The following is a 22,462-nucleotide window of genomic DNA, read 5'->3' as shown; positions in this document are numbered from 1 at the left end:
AAACCTCACTTATGTCCTATCAAAGACAAGACCAAAAAAACTGCTTCAAACCATAGAGTGACTCACATAATCGACATACAAGGCTACTACACTCCCCTGAGCAACAAAATGCTCAAAACCTAGTACAAAGTATATGGATCATGATAGATGAGTTGATAATAAACAAGTCACTGAAAAACTGGTTGGAATATGCTCATATGCCAGAGTATTAGATTTGATGGCTAAAAGTGGTCACAATATAAGGAATAAAATTATATAGGTATGGTCGGAATGATGTCACGACCCAATTAGTAAATAGAAATTATATAGGATAGTTCGAATTTGATGGAACGACCCCATCGAAAAAGAGAAATAACATGGGTAGGGTTGGAATGATGGCATAACCCTATGCAAATCAGATTTGAGGAGTCAACAGAAAGACGAATGGAACTATGCAAATCAAATTTGAGTCACTGAAAAGACACATGAAGTTATGCAACTCAGATATGAAAAAATAGTTCGGAAAAATATGCGGTACTACAGAAATTATATATGAAAAGCAGTCAGGAGAGATGCACCGTGCTACGCAAATCAGATATGCAAAAAAAAGGTGGTCACCAGAAAGATGGCACGGTGCTGCACAAATTATATATGAAAAAGTAGTCATTGGAATGATGGCACAGTGCTACACAAATCAAATATGAAAAAGTAGTCACCGAAATGATGGAACGGTGCTTCACATATTAAATATGAAAAATTAGTCACCAGAATGATGGCATGGTGCTACACAAATTAGATAAGAGAAAATAGTCACCAGAAAGATACACGGTGACTCAACTTTTGCTAACATAATCATCGGCAGGCGGGCAGCATATATGAGTGATAGCCGCCGGCAGACAGCAGAAGCTCTTTGATTTTCTACCAAGATCATAGAGGCTCTGATTACATGTGAGAAATATAGGGAAAAAATATTGTTGAATTGTTGTTGTGTCTGCATTATTACACGAGACCCTATTTAAAGACCCTAGAATACAACCCTTTACCAAATAGGATACTATTTAATATTCCTATTCCTATTCTAATAGGACTGTATAAACATATTTCTATTCTAATAGGATTGTATAAACTTATTCCTATCCTAATAGGATTGTATAAACATATTTTTATTCCAATAGGATTATATAAACCTATTTCTATTCTAACATGAAGAAATTACTGAGTAGTTTTTTGGTTCTGCTGGAATTTGAACTTAAGACCTCATGGTTTCACTCGACTTTATTGACTATTAGTCTACACCCTTCGGTGCAAGCTTATAATGGCTTGATAACCCTTCATTTTGCCCCTCAACTTAAGCTTTGAGAGTAATTCAACTGTGTACTTCCCAACGGATTAAGTTCTTTTCTTTCTTAATAGAAAACTGAGCCACAAACTCTTGTTGCAATGATCGAGTAACCTCCACACCCCTGTTACTACACTAAACACGTGATTACTATTGACTTTTCACTTTAATAATTTTGTGTTTCATCCCATTCCTTCTCTTTGTATTTATTATATACCATTGTTTCTTTATATATCATTTATATAACAATAAACTCTCGATTACATTATTGATCCTAGAAATCTAAAAGTCAAAATTTTCTCAAATTGGGTGATTTTCTATTTTTGACTTAACCACAGCTAAAGCTAAAAAATGAATCAAGTTTCTTAATATGTAAAGAGAAAAATGGCCAAAAGCCCCCTCAATCTATAGCCGGATTCCCAACTACACACTCATATTTTATGAGGGTCCTATTTTCCCTGAATTTTGTAAAGCTGAAAGTGTTACCTCCCTAAATGCTTACCAGGCATAGTGAGTGTATTTCACTCTCTTTGAGAGAGTCAGCAGACAAAACAACATTAAGACTTTGTTTAAATACATTATTTCATAAATATATGTATTTTAAATTATTATTTTTTAAAAATTTAATTTCTTTCTTCTCCATGGTATCATATGCCAAACATCTTCACCCTTATCATCCCAAGATTGTCGCACCATTACCCCCATCTCCACTGGATTCATTATAGTAAATTTGTGACAACTCTCATGTAAAAATTTTGAAAAAAAAATCAAATCCACCATCTCCAATCACCAAAAAAATAATTTTAATCGAATTAGACTCATAGTGGTCTTGATGGTGGTGTGAATGTTCTCTTTTTCAAGCTTTATTATTTGAAAGAAATGGTGGAGAGCTCTTTGAGTAAGTAGACGAGCGAATGGTTAAGGCGAGAAATAACAAATCCATAGATGGAGATGGTAGTGGCAGCGAAATACTCAGACTATGCCGGCGGCATCAACATATCCGTTCGGAGAAGAGAAAAGAGCCCCCCCACCCACCCACCCCCACACACAAAATTTAACCCCCAATATTTTCTCCAAATCAAAGTTTTTTTTGACACTAGTAACATTTGTATTTCAGTCAGTACTACGTAGTACTGAAAAACCACATTTACAAAAAAGAAGAAAAAGATTATAGTCTCTCCAATGTGAACCAGGATCTAGATGGACCTAAAACATCTGTGATTGACTCAGTCTCATTGGAGTAGAATTTGTACACCAAAAACATGAACAACAAATTACATTTAAGCTTGACTTTCTGCAGGTTGTTCTTATTTTCAAAACATTTAGCATTTCTCTCTCTCCATATTGTCCACCATACACCAGCAGGGTCTGTCTCCGTTTGTAGCCCCAACTCCAACCTCCTCCCAACTGAAAGAGTCTCATCAATCTTACTAGGATACTCTAGGAAATGCCTATGAGATTAAGGTGAGATTAAGGAATATTTGCCCGAGTTGGTTAATGAAATTGCAGTGTATTAAGAGGTGGTTTACAGTCTTTGTATCCTTACCATATAAGGAGCATCTGTTGCATAGAGATATACCTCTCTTGGCCACATTGTCCAATGGTAAGAATTGCTTCATTGGCTAACAGTCAGGTGAAGCATGCCACTTTTTGTGGCACTTTGACTCTCCAAATTTGCTTCCAAGGCCATTTGAAGTCTTGATTCTCCCTAAGATTTGTTTGTTTTTATCCTTCTTTCACCCTGTATCTTCTTTTGTTGTGCCCATGCCACCATAAATAGTCTCCACCTGTTTGGATTCCTTGGAAACACTCCAGTAGCTTGAAAAGTACAATCATTCTAGCAATTTCCCGGTCGTTCAAGTTTCTTCTAAAGATCATATTCCACCTTGTGGTGACCACATTTCAGCAATAGTTTTCTCTTGGTCAAAAAAAAGATTTCAGGGAAGATATCTTAAAGGCTCACAGTAGCGATGCATTTATCAATCCAAAAACTTGTTTTACTGCCATTTTGAACTTTGACAGTTAATTGATTACTGAGAAACTACAAATTATTCTAATGGATTCCAGAGGCTAATACCATATGGGGTGTTGACCTCTTTAGTTACCCATGTGTTCAGTTGCTCATACTTGCTTTTGATTACTCTATACCAGAGGGCTTGGTCTTCCTGACGGTACCTCCATAGCCAGTTGACCTTGAGTGCTTTGCTTTGGTATTAAAGGTTCTTGATACCTAGTCCACCTTGTTCTTTACTTCTGATAATGTTCTTCCATTTGACAAAATGAAAACCTTTCCTTTCCTTATTGCCTTTTTACAAGAAGTTTCTTCTGATTTTATCCAACCTTTGAACTATTGACTGGAGTATATGGAAGATAGATAACATATATGTAGGGAGGACATCTAAAATTGAGTTCATCAAAGTTAGTCTACCTCCCAAGGATAGATATTGTGATCTCAATCTGGTTAATTTCTTTTCACATTTCTCCTGAATTGGATTCCAAATATCTATGGGCCTATACTCTGCCCCCAAAGGCATGCCCAAGTATATTGATGGTAAAGTGCCTATCCCACCACCCAAGATTCGAGAAAGGTGATCCATTTCTGGAACCACATTAATTGGATACAACGGGCTTTTGTTCCAATTAATACGGAGCCCATAAATAGCCTCAACCTACACCAATATAAGTCTTATAATCAAGAGTTTCTCCTCCTTTGTCTTACAAAAAATTAGTGTATCATCAGCCTACTGCAGATGTGTGATCTCTACACTATTTCCAGCAACCTTGCTAATTTGAAATCCCTAAATTCTTGTTGTTCTCCTAATAAAAGTTCTCACAAAATAGTTAGGGCTAAAATATGAATGAAGAAGAAAGATTGAGGAAGAATAAGAACGTCTTTTAAAAAAGATATCAATAGGTGTTCCACCACAAGACACATGACGTTTTAAAGGGCTACTTATTTCATTTTCAAATAATTTGGGGATAACAGAACCCTCGTGAAGTATGAGTGTGTAGTTTGAAATCCGGCTATAGGCTTGGGGGGGGGGGGGGTTTTGACCATTTTCTCATATGTAAATCCAGGTACTCCTATAACAAATTTGAATCTTTCCACTTTCTTTGCGTTGTTAGTAAGCCTAGTAATTTTAAACAATAACCACATATCCACCTTAGCATCCTCATTTCTTCAACATGCATCTTCTGGACATAGCATCCTCATACAACAAGGGTTAACCACCACCCTCTAAAACTTGCTTCTAATTTTCCGTGGTACCTTTGCATCACACAAAATTCTAGAGGCAAGCCTCCAATTCATCCATGCCATACCAATACGGTGTGTGATATCATTGTTGATGTATCCACTCCCCTGCATTATTGACCCAAGATACCTAAATCTATTTCTCTTGGGGATATTTTGAGTATCAAGCCTCACTTTCACGCTTACCTCATGCATCACATCATTGAACGTGCAGCCCACATTCTCAACCTTAACTTTTTATCCTCCAATGTTTGTCTCCACAGCTCCAACTTAGCGTTCACTCTATCGTGTGTCTCATCTGTCAATACTATGTCATTGGCACTTCATCTTGAATATCTCGCGTTAATACATCCATCACTATGGAAAAAAAGAAACGGGCTAAGAGTCGACCCCTGGTGTAACCCATCTCCATATGAAAGTGCTCCAAGTCTCCTCCCACCGTTCTTACCTTAGCTATTTCATACATGTCCTTTATCTCCTTTATGTAGGCCACCAACACACCTCTTGTCGTCTAGCATCGCCACAAGACTTCCCTCAAGACTTTATCATAGGCCTTTTCAAGGTTAATGGACACCATATATAAGTCCCTCTTTTTATCCGAGGAATAGCTTTTGTGGTCGATCTCCCGAGCATCAATCCAAATTGATTCTCAAAAATAGACACACCACTTCTCACTCTTATCTTCACCACTTTCTCATAGTGTGACTTAACAACTTCATACCCCCGTAGTTGTTGCAATTTTGTATATCACCCTGGTTTTTTTACAACGGAACCGTTGTACTCCACCTTCATTTCTCGCGTATCATAGCCACTCCAAACCTGCTCTATTTGTGCTCTTCCAGAACTCCATTGGGGTCTCATTTGGTTCTGCCGCTTTTCCGTTACCCATTCTACTAATAGCACACTTCACTTCCTCAACCTTAATACGGTTATAATACCTGAAGTCCCAACAACTATCTATTTTTACATTGTACAGTCAATACTGACTTACGGAGTATGTTTTGTGTATATTTGGTAGGAATTGGGTAATGCCACAAAGCACCAAAGAGGCCTTTGAACGCTGGTCCAATTGGAGAGTTGGTAAGGCCATCAAGCCATTCTGGAAGATGATATCTACTCGTATCATTTGGTGTGTATGGTCAGAAGAGAACAACAAATGTTTTGAAGGCATATCATCTCCATATCACTCCCTTGGGGATATCTTTTGTAACTATATAGTTGGCATAATCTTTCACCCATATATTCTCCTGAGTACTTTTTGAACTTTGTTAGCTCCCTGGCAGTAGTGGTCTTTTTTGTAATTAAGCTAATTAAATTGTCATCTTCCTAACTTTTGTACTATTTTTCATCTTCTTGATGCCAGCAATGAAATTTCTTATTACTTCGTCAAAAATTGTTAACACATACTTCCCTAAAACATTACTACCTATCCCTTTTTTTTTTAAATAGATTACTACCTATCCCTTAATTCATATGATTTAGTGTTTGCCAAGAGAAGGTTTTCCTTTCATTTCCATTTTGTGTTGATCATGTAAACATGGTTAACTGATCAAAACAAATTACTGACACGGGTTTCCTCTCATTGACATAACCTAAGCTAAAGCTACTTTGTAAATAAAATTGTGGTTCACAGAGTCCGTTGGTGCAGATTAGGACAGAAATGAAAGAAAGAACAACAGACCTGTAGAGAGTGGAAAAAAGAACTGATGGAACTGGTCTACCATAAAAACTAAGAGACGTAGAAAAGATTAAGCTGTAACACAGGGAAGACAATTAATATAGCAGGAGAATCAATTTGTCAAAAAGGTGGTCACAGAAGAGGATAGTGCACATATCCCAAAATGAGAGAAATAGCCATTTTATTCCATGTAGTAAAAACCAAAGTATCCAATTTGAGAAATGAATAGTCTACTGTGTTTATGCAGAAACATGACTAGATTGGATCAAAAAGCAGGAAAGTGATAGCTAACAAACATATATAACATAAGAAAATTGATATTGATGTTTACTGACTACTTTTTTGTTTTCAACACTCTCTGGTAATGATATCTCCTTGACAGCTGAAATATTTTGGCTCGGGTCTCCTCCAGCTGTGGGAAAAGAAGTATCACTTAGAGAAGGCTGATTGAAGGTTTAAATAACCTAAGATGAAACAATGCTGCAAGTAGAAACATCATGAAGAAGTAAAGAGCTACATGCAAGCGTATAGCCATTCAGACATACGACCACAAAAGAAACTGCATCAGACATTTCTTTGAAGCAATGAACATCATCATTTAAAATGTTATCAGTCATTTTTCATTTCTAATGGATCTCTTTGGAAGATTTTGAAGCTCCAGCATTTTATTATTCAAGCAAATGATCACATCTTGCAATGTTTTTGAACTGCTTCTAAATATTTCCTTTCAATTTCTCCATTTCTGTCTTATTTCAACCATCCCATTAACTATATATATTGAAAAACATGATCCATTTTAAAGTGATTTAATGTTTCCATGTAACATTACAATAACAGATAATATAACTGTAAACACAGATAGTTATATCCGTGTGAAATAAGAGAGAAATATACTTACAGTCCTCCATATACTTGGGATGTGATTTTTCACAGTTGGTAGGCTGGGGATGAATTAAGTTTTCCTCCTTGTGGTGTGGTTGGGGTGGCAGCGGGTCAGTGGTTGAGCTGAAACCATCTGGCAACGATTCTGCCTCTGGAAGCTGATCTGCGGCAGGGTTCTCACTTTCCATCAGTGATTTTCAGAGAAAATGCCCTAGTAAGTGTCAGAGAGAGAGGGGGGGAGAGGAGAAGGCTGGCTAGCCACAACAGGGTTCAAGCTGACACTTATATATTACTGATACTGATGATGACGACAAATACAAATGACGGCTCCTGGTTTCGTCTTTCTTCAACATCTAACAATATTTCGAGGTTTATCAATATTTAAACCCCTTTTTAATTTATATTATAATATTATATAATAATACAAAATTATAAAAAAGAAATACATTAATATTTTGAAATAATTACAAAAATGACTCAGAAAAATCATGTGAAATATAAATAATGTTATATCTTAACTTTCTATTAATAAAAAAAAATCATTATTTCTAAAAATATTTTTTTATTACACTATACAATTTTCCTTAAAAGAAATAATTAAAACTTATTAGTATTATAAAAAAATTATCACTCCATTATGATTAAAAATTAAATTACTTTCAAATGGCTAAATAAAATATGAAAATTTTGAGACATAAGACAAAATCATGAAGACCAATGATAAGTGAAACGTAAAATTTCGCAATGTATTTTTATAAGAAATGTTATTGTAACGCACCTAAAACGAACTATGTTGAACTAGAGCTTCGCATGTGTCTCATGAGTTAATTTTGTGTTAAAATGGTTAATAATGATGTTTTGAGGTAGTGTCTAAAGTTTGGTGATGTTTGGAGGTCAAAACGTCCATGACGGTCGAAATATGTGCCTTGGAAAGTGCTTGTGTGTCTTAGTATGTTTTGGCGAGTTTTACGTGTTCTTTTTGGTTGAAATTGATGGTGGGAGTTCCTAAGACCTAGACGACTATGTATAGGGGCTTAACGCCCCGGGTACAACTCCACCTAGGACCCACAAGGGGTCCTAGAAGAGGACCCAAGACTTGACAACCAAGCTGCTAAGATTGGATAATCGACGACTTGTCACCTACAGACAGTAGCCAAGACAACACCCCGCCGTTTGGGGGCGTAGCCACACACTTAGTTTTGGGAGCTGTCACGATCGGGGAGCACCCCCTAGAAGTAACATGGCGTATTTGGCCTCTTGGAGGTCTTAGACAAGCCAATAGTTATCATTCATCGCATTTTCATAGGTAAATTTAACGGAAACTTTAAAACTTTATAGCACATCATATGCTAGAACATCACTTCCATTTTATATATAAAATATCACAATACATAGTTTAAGACTCTAAGTCTCTTTGTCATCTTAGACTCGACATCATTAGAGTACAATAGGGACACAACCTTTTAACATAAATCATAACTAAGCTATTACAAGACTTCACTTAAATCAATGACATAGGAAATTCTTGAACTTAACGATTCCTTTCCTTGAGCTAGGGAATCACATATCAAGCTCCTCGCCACTAGAGACATCCTTTAAGTAACCATAACCTACAGTTTGCGTAAAAAAGTAAAGAAGAATGGTGTTAGTACAAGAATGCGCTAAGTATGACAACCATGCAAAAACATGAATTAAAAGGGATATTTTACTTTGAAACCACACATCATGCCTTTTTGTGAAAACTTCATAAAACTTGATAAAATAAGCATCATAAAATTCACATACTTCATTTAGGCATATACAATAGTCATAATATCCCATAAAACCATACATTGAATTTAAGGCGTAATTGACATCACTTTATAGTAAGCTTATTTCATGTTAAAGTAAGCTCATTTTCCTTTTTACACTAAACTCTTTTTCTTTCTTAACTTCTTAACTCCCCAAGTAACTCTCTAGTAATGCTTGGTGCAATGTGTAGATAATGTCCCATTACACTATCCACACTCAAGCATCACCTTAAGCACACAAGGAAACATGCATAAAAAGCTTCCTTAATCCAACACATGCGTTCATCGAACAACTTCATATATCAAGACATATAAACCACACTTGACTCAATACACTTTATGGACAACATAGAAGAACTCATTACAAGACCACTAGTGCATTGTACATGTGAAGTCCCATAACCTCACATATACTAAGTAAACCTACAAAGAGACTACAAGTCTTAACATGTACTTCATACATCAACCATAATACTATAGTCAACTACATGCACATCAAATAGGAACTTCATCATATAGTCAATAAGACAAACATTATGCATATAAGGTAAGACTACATTATATAGACTTATTAGGACTCATACCATGCATTTCATCACAACAAGTAGACAACACTACAATGTCATGCATATGGACATAAACATAATCATATACATTAGAACTCTGTACTACTCCAAAAGTCTAAGGCCTAATCTAGAATCTAACATAAGTGTTAAAAGGTCTAGAAACTGTTTTAAGGTCAAATTTAATGTATATAAGTCATTTAGGAAGTTTAGAAACCAAAACTTCAAGGAACGTCCATGACGTCCGGAAACTCCTAATGAGGGTGAACATATGAATAATTTGAGAGTGGTGTTGCAAGTGCTTAAGGAAAGCCAACTATTTGCCAAGGATAGCAAATGTGAGTTTTGGTTGAGGTCGATGGCGTTTCTTGGTCATATCATCTCTAGTGAGGGAGTTGAGATTGATCCAAGGAAAATTGAGGCGGTGAAAACTTGGCCTAGACCATTGACTCCAACCGACATTAGGAGTTTCTTGGGTCTAGCGGGTTATTATACGAGGTTTGTGGATGGTTTTCCTTCCCTTGCATCTCCCTTTACTACTTTGACCCAAAAGAGTGTAAAATTTAAGTGGTTAGAGGCAAGTGAGAGAAGTTTCCAAATCTTGAAAGATAGGCTTACTTCCGCTCCGGTGTTGACTTTACCGGAGGGACTAAGGGCTTAGTTGTGTATTGTGATGCATCCCGAGTGGGTTTAGGTGTGTGCTTATGCAACATGGGAAAGTAGTAACCTATGTCTCTAGGTAACTTAAGGTGCATGAGAAGAATTATCCAACACATGCTTTTGAGTTAGCGGCTGTAGTATTTGCCTTAAAAATATGGAGACAATACTTGTATGGTGTTTATGTGGATGTGTATACCAACCACCAGAGTCTTCAATATATGTTTACTCAAAAGGAATTGAATCTACGACAAAGAAAGTGGTTGAAAGATTATGACATGAGTGTAAACCCCGAAAATGACTTAGGTGAAGCTAGAGCCTAACATGGTTGTTGTGATGGTATAAGGTCCTAAAATGGTTCATAATGTGGATTTGAGGCAGTGTCTAAGAGTTTAGGTGCATTGGAAGTCAAACGTCAAGGGATGACCAAGACATTTGACGACTAAGTGACATATGTGCCTCATATGTGGTTTTATGTGTTTATATGTTATTAATTAGGGTATAAGGTCATTAAATGAGTTATTATAGTGTATATATACAGTGTGTCAAGTTTCGTGAAGTTTGGAGGTCAAATGTCCAAGAACGTCCATGACGTTCGAAAGGTTTGCCTTGAAACGACCTTGCGTGTCTATGCATATTTCGTCAAGTTTTACGTGTTCATTTTGGATGAAACTCATGTGGTAGGTCCTAAAATTGTATACAATCATGTTTTTGTGGAAACTTTTGGGTACAACTCCAAGTAGGACTCGCAAGGGTGTTACGACCCAGATTCTGGAATCCTGATCACAACCGCCGTCGTTGACCTTTCAAAGGTCGCAAACAAGCCTCATCTTCCATTCATCACAATCATAAGGTTAATTTTAGAGGAAAATTTAAAACTATTAAACGTATGAAGTATATATAGACTTCATATAGTTATTTCATAAATTCATCATATACTAAGCTCAATATAAATGTAACAACAATTTATCATAAGAATCAATTCGAAACAAAATAAGAATATATCATGTATACGTTTGCCAAACACGGACTTATTACAAAAGCTTCGGAATGAAAGTACGAAAGAAACTCTAGGGACAACATCCACTAGCTTTGTCTAAAACTAAGGCTAGACTAAAACTTTAGCATCCTCGAATCAGGAGGACCTCCAAATGGTCTGGAGAAACGCTAATGTCCAAACCGTTGCAAGAGTCGACAATCTGTCCCTTAACCTGCATCTATAAAATAGTAAATAGTAGGGGTTAATACACCACTTATACTAAGTATGGGTGTATGAACACATACACATAAGGCTATGCATGTTCAAAGAAAGCTCTTCCTAAAAACCATGCTATTTCTGGAAAGCCTAGACACTAAACTTTCCTAAATTGTTAGTTGGGAATTGTGGTATGAATATGATGTATTTTAATGCATTCAAAGCACACAACTCATTTTATATATGATTACAAGACATTAGTATCATTAATATAATTTTAGAACAACTCGGGCAAAGATTTGAGATTTTTGATCCTGTTAGGCCGAGAGCTCCTCTTTGTACACTTAGATTATTTTTCAGTCTTTTTATTCTTGTTGCTGTGTAGTTCAATAATTCTTTTGGTACTATGTTTTACTTACAAGTGCAATGATTCATTATATTCCATACCCACAATGAATCGATGTAAGTAATTCAAGGACTAAGGAATGGTTTCCCTACCTTATAGCGAGTCATTCTTTACACTATATATTCATTACCTTTCATAAGTAATTCTCATTTGATCATGCCATTAATTTCATTACTTTCATGTTTCATATATTATACATTTCATATACACGAGACTTTGGAATCGTTGATGTAGCATTAAGACATCTCAAGTGAGGGCCCAACATATGGGACCTCAACCCGAGGGCCTTCTTTAGAAAACACAGAGTCTGCTTCATTTGTTCATTCGTACTTCACATTATTCATTTCATTCATTCGTAGGCTGATGTAAACACCAGCTATACCTAGGATGAATTTTAAGACTCTCATCGGGATCATGAAGTGCAATGACCAAGAATGACCTAACGTCATTACTTGAATCTAATTTCACCTCCTGATTGTCTTGCACAAACACCTTCGGTATCATTCATTTCATTGTATTTAATACTTTGAGGATCTTAACCGACATAAATCATGTGGACATCATGAAATTCGGTGTCTTCCCCACACAGAAAAGAGGTGGAGTCACTGGCCACGGTAAAACCAAAACATGCTAGCGTATATAGGGAATTGAACCCTGCTAGAACCCTATGTTGGCAGCATAGGTTCAAAGACTAGGATATAAGGAGACCTTTACCCTCCTAAATGGACAGTCTCATCTCATGAGATTTACTCGAACCTCTGCCTTCCTGAAATAAGGAATTGTGACTCACAGCTAGCCTATCGATGCTCAGTATAAAGTTCCATTACATTCATCTCACACATCATAGAAGCTGGCTTCTAGCATGAGGGCATCATTGATCATTAGATGATTTCTCATCTTATCATTAGTGTTAAGTGTGAATTGTCCTTACACTTACATATAGAGTATAATTGAGACTTGTCTCTTGATATACAACACTCTCTTAGGTGAGTACTTTTAGTGACCTTTACTTAGGCTTGGTTGAGATTTGTCTCACTATTCATCTTAGTCTCTTATCATGTTGTCACCATTTTCATTAGCATCATAGATTAACATAATTACTCACCTCATTACGTGAATGTTCATTTCTTCTTTATCTTTTAGTGTTGACTCAAGCATTATGGAGGCTTGCTTCTAGATTGAGATTTACTTACTCTATTGATGACTGGTCATCCTTACTTTACATTGATGAAATGTGAATTTCCTTACATATCATCCTTTGGTGTTAATGAGACTGATCTCACACATTCTAACACTTCCATACGTGAGTATTCTTTTAACATAGTAGCTTAGGTGTAAGTGAGACTTGTCTCACTTCCTTTAACACCCCATTCTGTTCACTTACTTAATTTAGACCCCTTTAATTATGTTATAACTCATGTTACTTACTTACTTTAGTGTAGTAGATTCATATCATCGTTTATGGACGATGAGCACTTCATTCAATGAGTTTTATGAGTTCATATGTCATTCTTTAAGAGCATGTTGGGAGTTGTCCCAATGAGTGGCATGCCTTTGATTTTGGTTTCATTGAATTAGTTAAGAAGTGCTTATATTATCATTTGATACTCTAACTACACAAGATTGACATATGATTAGAATTGGCCTCAACCTTTGAATATTAAACTACATAACCATTTTTGTTGACATGTGCCAATTTTACGTATGTTCATATTTAAATTTAATATGTATAAACCATTAGCCAATCTTTTGATTATTAACATAATATTATAGCCATTTACATGTATCACTTTTAGACAATGTGTCATTAGCCATTTTATTGGCATACGATTAGTATTGGCATAAACAATTGGGCATAGATTTCATAACCATATTTGTTGGCATAAGCCATTTTTCATGTTCAACATGCTTAAATTTTTTTTATACATTATACATTAGCCAATCTTTTAGTTATTTAACATAATATTATAGCCAATTCCCTACAACTTGTTCGACAATGTAGTGTTAGCCAATTTATTAGCATAAGATTAGTATTGGCATAAGCAATTGGCTATAGATTTCATAACTATTTTGTTGGCATATGCAAAAGTTTCATTAAATCATGCTCCATTTGGGATTCATTATTCATTAGCCAATCTTTTACTTATTTAGAGATAACATTATAGCCAATTCCCATTTAAATTTTGAACAATATTGTTGTTAGCCATTTTATTGACATAAGCCAAACATTCACTCAAATTATGATTTCACGGAGATCTTTTTATATAACCTTATAACATAACTTTAGGCATAAGGTTTTTTAAACATCTTGGACAACATCATATTATTATTTGATGAATATATCATCTTTATAACGTCATATTAACAGAAATTATGCACAACAGACTATGAGTTTTAACATTATTCTAAGTATTATAAACTGATCTTGACTCATTCCACTTAGGTTTTAATAAGTTAATTAAATAAATTAATTAACTAATTACTAAAAAGCCCCTCCTAAGTTGACTAAACATAGGAAAATATTGACTTGACCAAAAATCTGGAATTTTGGTGTTGACTATGATTTTGGTAAACATATTGACTTTATGTTAATTAATTAAATCCTTAATTTAATTAATATAGGGACCTAGGGTAAGTACTAAAGTACCCCTAAGTTATTGGAACCATAATCAACCCTTTAGGACCATCCTAGGTTAAGTACTACGATGTTTCTTGAATTGTACTAGGTTAACATAAGAATTTCGGTTTGACCGATTTAATTTAATTAATTAAATATCTAATTTAATTAATTAAGTGACTTAGTGTAATTAATAAGGTACCCTTAAGTCGTTATAATCATAACTAATCCTTTGGACCATCCTAGGTTAGATACTAGGTTGTATTTTCCTTGTCTTAACAGAAAGCTGGAAATTGTTTTGTGATTTTGGTTTTTTTCCCTTTAAATTAATTAATTAAGTTGATAAATTAATTAATTGAGTAGCCTAGGGTAATTACTAAAGTACCCTTAAGTCGTTATGATCTTAACTAACTCTTTGGACCATCCTAGGTTAGGTACTAGGTTGTCCCTTTCTTTAACTAGTACTAGGTTAGTGTCAACCCAGTTTTGGTCCTAGTTTGTCGGGTGCACTAATGGATCCATTTCGGTTAGTCCTAGGTTATTTATCTATCTAGGACAGTTAGTTAGCACGTAGAGTTGGTTAGGAAGTTAGGCACCACAAGGAGTGGTCCCTTGTGCACGTTTTCCCCCCAACTACCCTAACCAAATTCGGTTAGGGTGGTCCCCTCCTTTGGCTTCTTCTTCACAAGCACATGTGTTGGTTGTACTTTCCTAACTAAATATTATTTATGGTTCCTTTGGAATGTTTTCTTATAGTCTCAAGGACCCTTACTATGTCCTTGGGCACTGTTCACCCTACATGATCATTTTAAATGATTATGTACTTAGGGTACTAGGCTTGTCACTTGGATGCTAGTACCTAATGTGTTTGCAACTGATGAATTTCTGAATTTTAGCTCAGGGTCTTCATTGCAGGTACACTTCCTAAAAAAGCTGATTAATACTTATATATATGGCTAACACCCTTTAAGCTAATATTTTCTAATATACCCAATATTTTGCTTATTGGGTATTATATAGAAATTGACTATTACTCCTTAGTGAATTTTCTATACTATGCCCAATATTTCTCAATATTGGGCATTGGAATGTCGATATATTGCCAATACGCATTCTTAATGACCTATTCGGCTCTTCACTAGATATAAAAATTTTTGGAATGTTAGAAAGGGGACCTAATAGAGGACCCCAACTTGGATCTCAACACTGCCAGGCAGTGGCAGTCGACTGACCCAAACAACGGCCAGTCGACCAGGCGACGACCTGTCGATAAGTCTAATTGATGTATCCACTTGTACTGCAGGTTGAAGAGTTGCAGGTGCAACCCACGAACCCCATCGACGGGGCATGAGTGAGACCACAGACCTTCAATGTGGGCGTCGATGGTGCTGCCTGTTTCCTGCCAGTTTTGTATTAAGTTGAGGGGTGAAGTTGTAAATTCACCCAAGTCTTATATGGTGTGAGGACGATTGTTTTGAGTGTTTATGGGTACTTTAAGAGTATATAAGTCATTAAACTCTCATTATAACACTAACACCCAAATCAAAACACATTCCCTCCAAAAACCTCCATGACAGTTCAAGGTGAAGATGGAGCTTGAAGATGGTTCTTCAATGGAGTTTCTTATTCAATTATCATTGGATTCTTCTAATAAGGTATGAGAGTTCTTCATCTAAGGATTGCTATCACATTAGAGCCAATTTCTACTCTAAGTCTTAGGTTCTTGCATGAAACATTTTCAAACACTAAGACATGATCATGGCCTTGTCGGCACTACTTGAAGTACTATGATGTTTTGCATAGTTATTTTATGTGAAGTATGAGTATATCTATCTATATGTGAAACAATGTGAAAGTATGTGTTCTTTCTATGTATGTTAGAAAATCATGTAGACCATGACTATGTGCTTGTATGTATAGTCTTAGGGTTGATGCATAGTTGTTCCTACTTGACTATATGAGTCTATAATGGTTGTATTTATGATAATATAGTAGTATATATGATTACTTAAAGATGATAATCGTTATTCCTAAGTGACTTAAGAATGACATGTAATATGTGTTAAAGTGAAGAATGTTGTGTCGTGTTTTGTAGACTTGTGTCCCTTACTTGATATATCTATGAATGTTATGAGATTATGATATGTATTGAATAGGTAGGATTAGTTCACCCTTGTCATGTATGAATGAAAGATATGTGAGACCTTAGAGGATGTTAAGAAGGTCATGTACGTGGTAAAGTTATGTTATGAATGTTGAAGTCGAAAGTCGTAATGGTATCCTTCAAGTAAAGGAATAATGAACTTAAGGTTAATTGGCTGGAATGACATCATATTAATACATAGGAAAGTCATCATGAGCTTCTTGTGTCCATTGGAAGGTAGCCCTAGAGGACTTCTTTGGTAGGGTAAATGTGATTAGGTTATGAACTAGATATGGAACCCAATTATATGAACCTTTAATGTGAATTAATCTATGATAACGAAGGCTATCACCGAGTGAGTATGGTAAGGGAACTAGTTCTAGTTAATAACAAGACTAGAATACAAAGCATGCCCTTCATATTCCTTAACCATGTGCCTACATGGGATGTATCCAAGTTTTACCATTGGCAAGTAGAACACCCTCATCAGAGTAGGTTAGAACTCCGGATTCCATGTCTAGCTATCATGGTCTATGTCGGTTATTACCTATTCTCATCATATAGGATACCTATTAGCATTGGAGAAGTTCTATGAAGTTTAGGTGGTGGTATGAGACACTATCTAGACATTGCACAATAGGCTTTGAAAGTGTTATTTGGAGTCCCTAGGTCTTATCCAAGACCATTACTTAAATGTCCTTTATGTGTTGAATGTCTCCTAAATGAACTAAGGAATGTAATGACTTAAGTTAAGAAAGTATGTTAAAATGAATAAGTACTTATCTAGAGTAGTTAAGGGTTGTCTAGTTAATTCATGAAGGGGGCATAGGAATGGTCACTTCTTATGTTACTTAGATAAGCCTTAAGAATGACTCTAGTTAGGGAGGATGATTGTTTATGTGGACATGATACAAACTAGGAAGTGTTAAGGATTATTTCGGTAGTCTTGAAGAGGTCAATCATGGACATTATCTTCTTGATCTACTTAAGTAAGTCCTTTGATAGCCTTTGATGAGGAAATGTCATATTATCTATATGTTGATATGTTTGATGTCTAGTAAGTGTGTACGTGACTCATTATAAGTAGTCTTGAGGATCATTTAGGCATGCTTGGGGAGGTTATATGGGTGGTCTCTCTCTTTTTTTTTTTTGCTTAAGTGAGTCTTAGGATAACTTTAAGTGGGATAATTACATACTAGAAGATGTCTAAAGTGAAGTGAAGGAATTCACTGTAACAGTGAATTGAGTTCATTGTATAGTGAATTCACTGTAATGTTTTCTAAAAATGTGACTTTTTGCTTAATTGATTTCTTATGTGTTTCTAAGTTGTTAAATGTTGTTATTATGCTTATAGTATGATGTTCTAATCGAAATTCATGAAAATCATGCTATTTACTAAATGTCCCTTTTTCATGGTTTTTGCATGACTTCCATATTTAGTACATCTAATGTGCTAACCCCTTATTTTCCCTTTTTGACAAAAGTATAGGGAATTGGAAGTCTTGACGTACCATGGAGTATGGATAGGTTTCTAAGGCTTGAAGATGAAGTATTGGTGAGTCCTGATCGATTCGAGGACAATATCCACATGTCCCTTATGTCATAGTCTTTATTTTATTGTCTTGTATGGGATTAGTCCCAATTATTGTATACTCTAAAGTTTAGATGGTATTGTAAATGTTTAATGTTTTAAATGGAAGTCTTCCAATTGTGTAATGTTTATGAAAGAGTTCTTCGTGTGTGAAGAAAGTTTTAAACTCTTACCTATTTTAGTATGTTTATTATGCAATGAATGATACAATAGGCTTAGATGAGACTTCTTTAAGTCTCATTTTCTGTGTGACGACACAAGGATGCTCTAACTTCTAGGGTGTACTTTGGTATCAGAGCATAAGGTTTAGGGAGTATCTTAGTTCTCTTATGAACCATATCTAGTATAGTTTTGTGTATAATGTGAAGCGCGCCACATTATAAATAGGAGGCTATTGGGTGCTAGAAAAAGTTTCACTTCTTCAATCATCAAATCGTGCCTAAGAGCTTTGTATATGGTGTCTTTCCCTTGTTCCCTTATGTGTTGGTCCTTTGAGGGTTACATTATGAAGTTTGGGTTGAGGGAGAGAAAAGATGAGATGTCACTTGTTAGATTAGGTGTTATAGATGGTGGTTTTGACCTTAGATTATTTTAATTACCTTTTGAAGGGTAGTTAGGTTGGAAAGAATGGTAAGGTATAGTGTGAGAATGTGAATAGTGGTTGTTAAAATAGTTTGAAGTTGTTTAAGACCCCAACCATAGGATGGGAGGTGATGGATTTGAAAGAGTAAAAAGTGCGTTCTCCTAGTAAAAGGGGATGTAGTGGTTAGATGATGAGACATTTTGAGAGTCTTTAGCCTCCATGAGATAGACCTTGGTAAGAAAGTGTTAGTAAGGTTTAAGGTGCCTTGAGGGAGTTCCTTATAGTAATGTATGTTGACCTTAGAATGGGTTTCTCCTAAGTGGGTGAGTATGATGAAGGTATGGTAGTTGGGAGTGAAGTACCCTTAACTTTTCTTTATGTGTTTATTCAAGACTAAAACAAAGAGTTCTTGGTAACCTGAAATTGTAGGAGTCTTTTGTGGAAGCTGAGTTCCAAACTTTCTCCTTATGATATGCATGTTTTGATTGAAGTTTTGTTGAATGAGAAAATGAATTTTCATGTATGGTATTTTCCTCATGATTCATGTGCATCTAGATTAGGTTGCTAATTGTTTCATATAGTTGAAGGTTGAGCATGCCTAAGTGGTTATATGAGAAAGATTTGTTGAGCATTTGTAAGGAATTTCTTAAATGTTGCATTGTTAGATTGTGAAGTCATGATTATTTTGCAAGATGTGTTTATATGATGTTAACTTGCATATTAGCTTGTTTCTATGATGAATTGCCTAAAAGTTGCATTTTTCAAAAGTTGCACAAATTCACTATATAGCACTGGCAGTTCACTCTAACATTTTGCAAAAAATTGACTATTTCATTCTTTAATTGAAAATTATAGTAATGTGGTTATAACTGATGTATATGAGTATCATATTGAATATAAAATGAGTTTTGGTTATTTGGAATGAAGCATGTGAGTTTCATAACATAATGAGATATAGAATGCCTTCTAGTTTCTTCTTGTGTTGTGAATCTCTTGAATTTGTGAAAATTGATGTTTTCTTCTTAATTATGTGCTATATGATATGGTCATGAGTTTCTAATTGAATCTCTATATACTTATATACGTCATTGAGGAAGTTTAGTAACCAAAACGTCAAGGAACGTCCCTGACGTCCAGAAACTAGTTCAATGAGGTGCTAGTGTGCCTTAGCCTATTAGACTAAGTTTTAGGAGTCGGAAAATGATGAATTTTGGTGGAAGGGTGTTTAACAAGTATTAGAGTTAGTTCATAGTCTAAACGTTTGGGTTCGACTCCCCAAGGACCAACCAACGGCCCTTAAGGAGGACCCTTGCAAGTAGTGACAAAAGTTGCCAAGAGGAAGTATCCACAAACGGAACCAGTCGACGACTCGTGGTCCAATCGACGTGTTGTCAATGGCCTACGTCGATGGACATTTAGTGAATTTGGCAAAGGGGTCATATTGGAAAGTCTTAGTCACAAACGATGGACCAACAGGACGGTTGGTTCCTTGGCCATCGTTTGACAAATGGACCGTCTGTCGTGGTGTCGTCTGTGAGGGAACTATTTCGCTGCACGTTTTTAGTTTGGCTAAATTAATTAACTAGGTGGTTAGATAATTACTTGTGGGTTAAATGGAGGTCTAATTAAGTTAATTAACAACCTATATAAAGACCCTAATCTAATTAAGCTAACCTAAGCCCTCATAATTCCCAAATCCAAATTAGCTCTTCCTTCTCTCTTCTTTCTCTCTCCCAAAAAAAAATTCATTGAAACCAATATAGAGTTTCTAGGTCTTCAAAAATCAAAGTTTCTCCATCAATCTTCATCAAATATCAAGGTATGAGATTCGTTTCACCTTTGGGACTTCTTTCACCAAAGGGTTCCATCAAATTGATTTAAAAAATATGAAATTCAAGTGGGTTTTCATCCAATACGAAATTGATCTTGTTAATAGATTTATTTATGATTTATTTTGGATATTATGAATATATTACCATGTATTATAACTCCATTATAATATTTCTTAATGAATTGGTTTAGTTTGTAGAAGATGACCTAGTCCTCTTAACCCTAGGTTGTGATCTTAAAACTAAACTATCTAGTATTGATGTAATTGGCTTAGTTAATGTCTGAATTACTATCCTATGATGTCATTTTGCCAATTTATGAATAGATTGAGATAAATTGTAGTCCTATCATGATAGTTATTGAGTAATTGACCTAGATGGTGAAGTAGACTACGAACTTTCTCTAAGTCTCTAATTCTAGGCTATGAACTTGTGAAGGATTAATGTATAATGATTCAATTGGTCTTGTTGTTATGTTTTTTAATATTATATGATGCTATTATACCATTGTTGGGTTAAGTTGGAGGTTTATGGTAAGACCTTGATGATGGCATTGTGAAGACGATTGAGTAAGTTTTTGTGATCTCTATTCTTTACTTCGATTATGGTTACTTGTGCTTAAGTAATTATGTTGTATTGAAGTAGACCTTATATTAAGATTGATAAGGTTGGTATGATGTCGAATTGAAATGTCTTGAAATATGTATTGTGAGTTGTTGGCTAAGATGTAAATGTTATAAGGATGGTGATAACTTACCAATGTACCTTATTATGATGTGACTATCTAAATGTGCTAACCTCACTTATAAGAATTGTAATGAAAGGAAAATACTCATGCAATTCTAATTGAGCTATGATGATGATGATTATATAAGGGACAGACCTTATGAACTAAATTAAGCTATGATGAGTAATAAAGACATTAATGACATTTCAAAAGGGACTCTAGCTTAGCACCGAGTGAACTAGTGTGAGGAGTGTCCCTTCCAACATAGGGAAGGTAAGATCACTAATGTACTCATGAGATTGGAGACTATAATGCATGTACCATAAGAAGGGTCCCAAATATATCTCCTAGTTCTTGAACTATGTTGCCCCCATAGAAATACTAGCTAGTTGATCCACGTATTTGTTATGTTCATGCTTTGGTACTACATTGGAAAGTAGTCCACCTTCCTTCGGTGTAGGGTTCCATGACACTGATTCCTCATTAGCTCATGTGGTCTATGTTGGTTAAGGCAAGATGTTCCCAAAAGGTAAAGATGAACTAAAGGAATGAAATCTAATTAGGATGACGTTAGGGGTTTAGCTTAGTCTAGGTATGGGTATGGGACTCTACCTAAACATTGCACTAGTTAGCCTTGAGGGAAGTCTTAGGAGGATGTTCTTATATATGTATATTCTTATAATTGTACATGATATGTATATGATGATCTTGCACATTGATGATAGTATATGATGATTGGTTTGACTTTGAATACGTGTTTGGTCTCTATTGCTAAAGTATGATGATATTTACTATTAATGATATGCTATGTGAAGTTAGACGTTGGTCATGGTTTTTGTTGAGTTTACTTGATTGAGTACGGTTCCAGGGCTTTTCTTAGTTATTGCACTAGTTGACTTAAGAAGGGTTAATGGGTAATGGTCTTGCTTTAGTTATGTTGTAATGAACTCTTATCCATGCTTGTTGATGTTATAGCTTGATGGTAGAGTTGTCTTGATTATGTGATATGCATGTTGTCTTGACTAGACTTAGTATTGTTGGTCTTATGATGTACATGTTCTTGACTTAATGAATATTTCTAATTGATTGTTATGGTCTTCTTGAACGTTCATAAGGCTTTTCAAAGTAAATTTCATACTTTAATGAAATGTTCATTTTTAGAATGATTTTATGATATGTGTGCATATGGTCTCATACTTAGTACAACTGATTTACTAACCCCATTTTCTC

At 35.3% G+C, this 22,462-nt stretch overlaps 1 protein-coding gene across 2 annotated transcripts in view; it reads right to left on the bottom strand.

Moving 5' to 3' along the window:
- LOC107015538 (beta-taxilin) overlaps positions 1-7,483 on the bottom strand; it is a 40,546-nt gene extending 33,063 nt beyond the window's left edge. Inside the window, exons 1-2 of one of the 2 annotated variants that reach the window (XM_015215850.2) lie at positions 7,148-7,483; positions 6,585-6,661 (exon numbers count right to left, since the gene is read on the bottom strand). In XM_015215850.2, the coding sequence (XP_015071336.1) occupies positions 6,585-6,661; positions 7,148-7,319 (249 nt within the window). In that variant the 5' untranslated portion in view covers positions 7,320-7,483. The remainder of the gene's footprint in view (positions 1-6,584; positions 6,662-7,147) is intronic. The other variant, XM_015215851.2, reaches the window with a different exon arrangement.
- Positions 7,484-22,462: the final 14,979 nt, after the last annotated feature.

Source organism: Solanum pennellii, chromosome 4 (assembly GCF_001406875.1).
Source record: "Solanum pennellii chromosome 4, SPENNV200".
Classification (NCBI taxonomy): Eukaryota; Viridiplantae; Streptophyta; class Magnoliopsida; order Solanales; family Solanaceae; genus Solanum; species Solanum pennellii.
Note: the sequence above shows the minus strand (reverse complement) of the source record. Positions and strands in the feature narration are given on the sequence as shown.